The sequence below is a fragment of the Phoenix dactylifera genome, chromosome 1 (genome assembly GCF_051530095.1).
Source record: "Phoenix dactylifera cultivar Ajwa chromosome 1, Ajwa_hap1_PhDact_Kaust_v1.1, whole genome shotgun sequence".
Classification (NCBI taxonomy): Eukaryota; Viridiplantae; Streptophyta; class Magnoliopsida; order Arecales; family Arecaceae; genus Phoenix; species Phoenix dactylifera.
In genome coordinates, this window is record NC_143190.1 from 38,723,921 (window position 1) to 38,726,833 (window position 2,913).

General features: G+C 38.9%; 1 protein-coding gene across 1 annotated transcript; it reads left to right on the plus strand.

Moving 5' to 3' along the window:
* The first annotated feature begins 208 nt into the window (after positions 1-208).
* LOC148715245 (uncharacterized) lies at positions 209-1,754 on the plus strand. Its single transcript, XM_089930899.1, has 4 exons — positions 209-412; positions 492-736; positions 853-1,056; positions 1,158-1,754. The coding sequence occupies exons 1-4, from the start codon at positions 244-246 to the stop codon at positions 1,272-1,274; spliced, it is 735 nt and encodes a 244-aa protein (XP_089787025.1). The 5' UTR covers positions 209-243; the 3' UTR covers positions 1,275-1,754.
* The last annotated feature ends 1,159 nt before the right edge of the window (positions 1,755-2,913 follow it).

Here is a 2,913-nt window from a genome sequence, read left to right on the forward strand (position 1 = left end):
CTGGGTACCGGTTATTCTGATGTTATCTGTTGCAATCTGGAGCTCCCTGAACTGAAACCTCTTTAAGTTTCCCAGGCAAACTTCCTCATTATGTGGGTCTGAAGAAACAAAAAGATGGAGAATTTAAGCCAAAGAACTAACAAAAAGATGAGTTATTATATTCTCTTTTATTAGCCCTTTATTTAGTATAAATTTATCATTTAACCAAATATTGATTCTTTTTTGTGCATACCAGGTAACAATATGCCCCGAGGGAGACGATTTAGAGATGTGGAGTTCCAGCATTCTCAGGTGGGATCTACTTCTGAGCAGTCCCTGCAGTCCCAGCGGCCATATGAGCACCAGCAGCACGAGTCAGGATCTCAGCGCGAGCCTCCTGCTGATTGTCCGGAGGATGAGCTCCGGATGCAGGGTAATTCGATTTAAAGTTCATATTTTATGTTCATATTTGTCTTCAACTTTTTAAGACATATTTTATTTAATTTGAATAGATGGACAAGGGACAGTGAGGACGAGACGGGGACCCACTCAAGCAAAGGATGTGTGGAAGCTTCCTCCGGGTGAGAAGATCATCATCCGATGCAACGAATTGGGGCAGCCCATCAATAGAGCTGGAAGTCTTCTATCAAGCTTTTTAGGATCGGTTGCACGCAAGGGTCAGCTGTGTCCGCTCAACTATACGAAGTGGAATGACATGCTTCCTTCGTATAAGGTTGAGCTTCTTAGACTCATACAGGTAATGAATTGAATTTGTTCTTTTTAATTTGACACCTCCTGCATGTTAATTTGCTTACTACCATGATTTTACTTTTGAGGTTTAATATTATTATAACATTCTATATCTTGTTGTAGGGTAAGTTTGTACTCCCTCCAGAGAGCCATGATTGGGTGCTAAAGTCCCTCAACCGCAAATGGAAAGAATATAAAGCAAAATTGAAGACGGACTTCAAGCGTGAGGGTATGACAGAGGAGGAGGTTGCTCGTGTGACTCCTCCTGATGTATACCCTCAGCAGTGGAGGGAGCTTGTTCACTACTGGTTTTCTGAAAAAGGACAGGTCACGTATATTGTTTTAATATCTTATAGATCTTTATTATTAATATAGATTGCAAATATATACATTGAATAATATTATACTGTGTGCTTTTATTTTGGCAGACATATTCTAATATTGGTAGAGCTGCACGAGCATCTCAAGCAGTTCCTCATACTTCAGGCTCGAAGAGTTATGCGAGATGTAGAAATGAATTCGTAAGTTTGTTTGAAACTATTTGAAACTCTACTAACATATAGCACGTATCATGATATATAGTTTGGCAATATACTTTCCGTATGTGTAGATAGTAGAGCATGGAAGGGAGCCTGGTGAGGTAGAGTTTTATAAGATGACCCACACTCACCGAGATGGCAGCTTTGTCCGGGACGAGTCGAGAGATATAGTTGTATGTATTCATTTTTTATTTGATCATAATTATTTTATTAATTTTACTTCCTTTAAATTATTAATGTGACTGTTTATTTTTTTGAGAGAGATATAGGAAAGAGCTACAAATCTCATTTCAGAGCGCGTCGGGGAGTCATCATCATCCGACGCGGCCAGTCGCGTTGAGGCTCAGGTCTATGCAGAATTGATGGGCCCAGAACGTTATGGACGCGTGAGGGGTTACGGTATCGGAGTTACCCCCACTCAGCTGTCTGCAGTGAGCCGATATACCCAAGATGCCAGACAAGGTACTAGCACTGCAGAGGTTTGTAGTTTGAAGACAGAGATGGCACAGATAAAGCAGTCATATGAGACAAGGATAGAGGAGATGAGGCAGAGTCATATGACTGATATGGCGGAGTTGAAGCAGAGCCAAGAGTTGAAAATACAATCTTTGCAGGATCAGCTTGACCATATTTCATCTTTTTTGCAGAGATTTGCTTCTCCGGTACATAACTAAATATATTTGAATATTTTATATAATTATAATGTATTCTTGTCTGAGCGTGATGACTTTCGTATTTTTAGTTTCTAAAGTATTTTTTTTCTTGTAGGTTGCTGATACTTCATCTACTCGTAGAGATGATGATGCCGTCGACTCTTGATACATCGTAGATTGTGTACTTACGATTTTGGGATGAATGTTTTTAGATTGTTTTAAATTTTTTTTTTGATACTTACCTCAATTTCCAAAATACGATTATGCCAGAACTTTGATAAGTATAGATCTTGGAAAGGACTTTAATTAGTATGTTCTATGTTGACTTGACAGGAACATGGTTTCCAAAATCTTATGTATAACAATTAGTTTGTAGAGTTTGATCGGTTTAAGATAGATAATGCAGATTCGGTCAACCTCAGCCAAAGGAAGAAACACTATCTAGACACTCCACTCCATTTTAGGTCCTAACGGGCTCCAGGGCCAATAGACCGGTCCCATTACAGGTATAATGGTATAACCCTTGCACTATTGACAAGTCTTCTCGCTCTTTTCTCTGCAAATTAGTGACTGACATGGATCATTTGCAGATACTTGGTACAGGTCCAGCATCCCAGTACTGTTGTGGTAAATGAAGGTAATTCATGTAATGATCGACGTTAGTGTATGTGCCAGTCTGTATTCAATCTTTGTGCTACTTGGTGGACAAGTATTTTATAAACTCAAAATGAGCATAAGGTGCTCTTGTAGGTGCTCTTGTATGCATTTTGAATTCCGTCATAGTAACTTTGGCATCTGTATCCAACACTTTGTTGTGGAAAAGAAATAGATAAGCTAAACAATTGTTATTTTTTTTTCCAGATCCAAATACACATATATTATGGATAGAGAATGCAAATGCAAAATTGAAGGCTGTCCATGACATCGAAGCAGGTCTGTTAAGGCACAATCTTTGTTCCAGTTACCTTATGAACTATTTGCATTATACTATC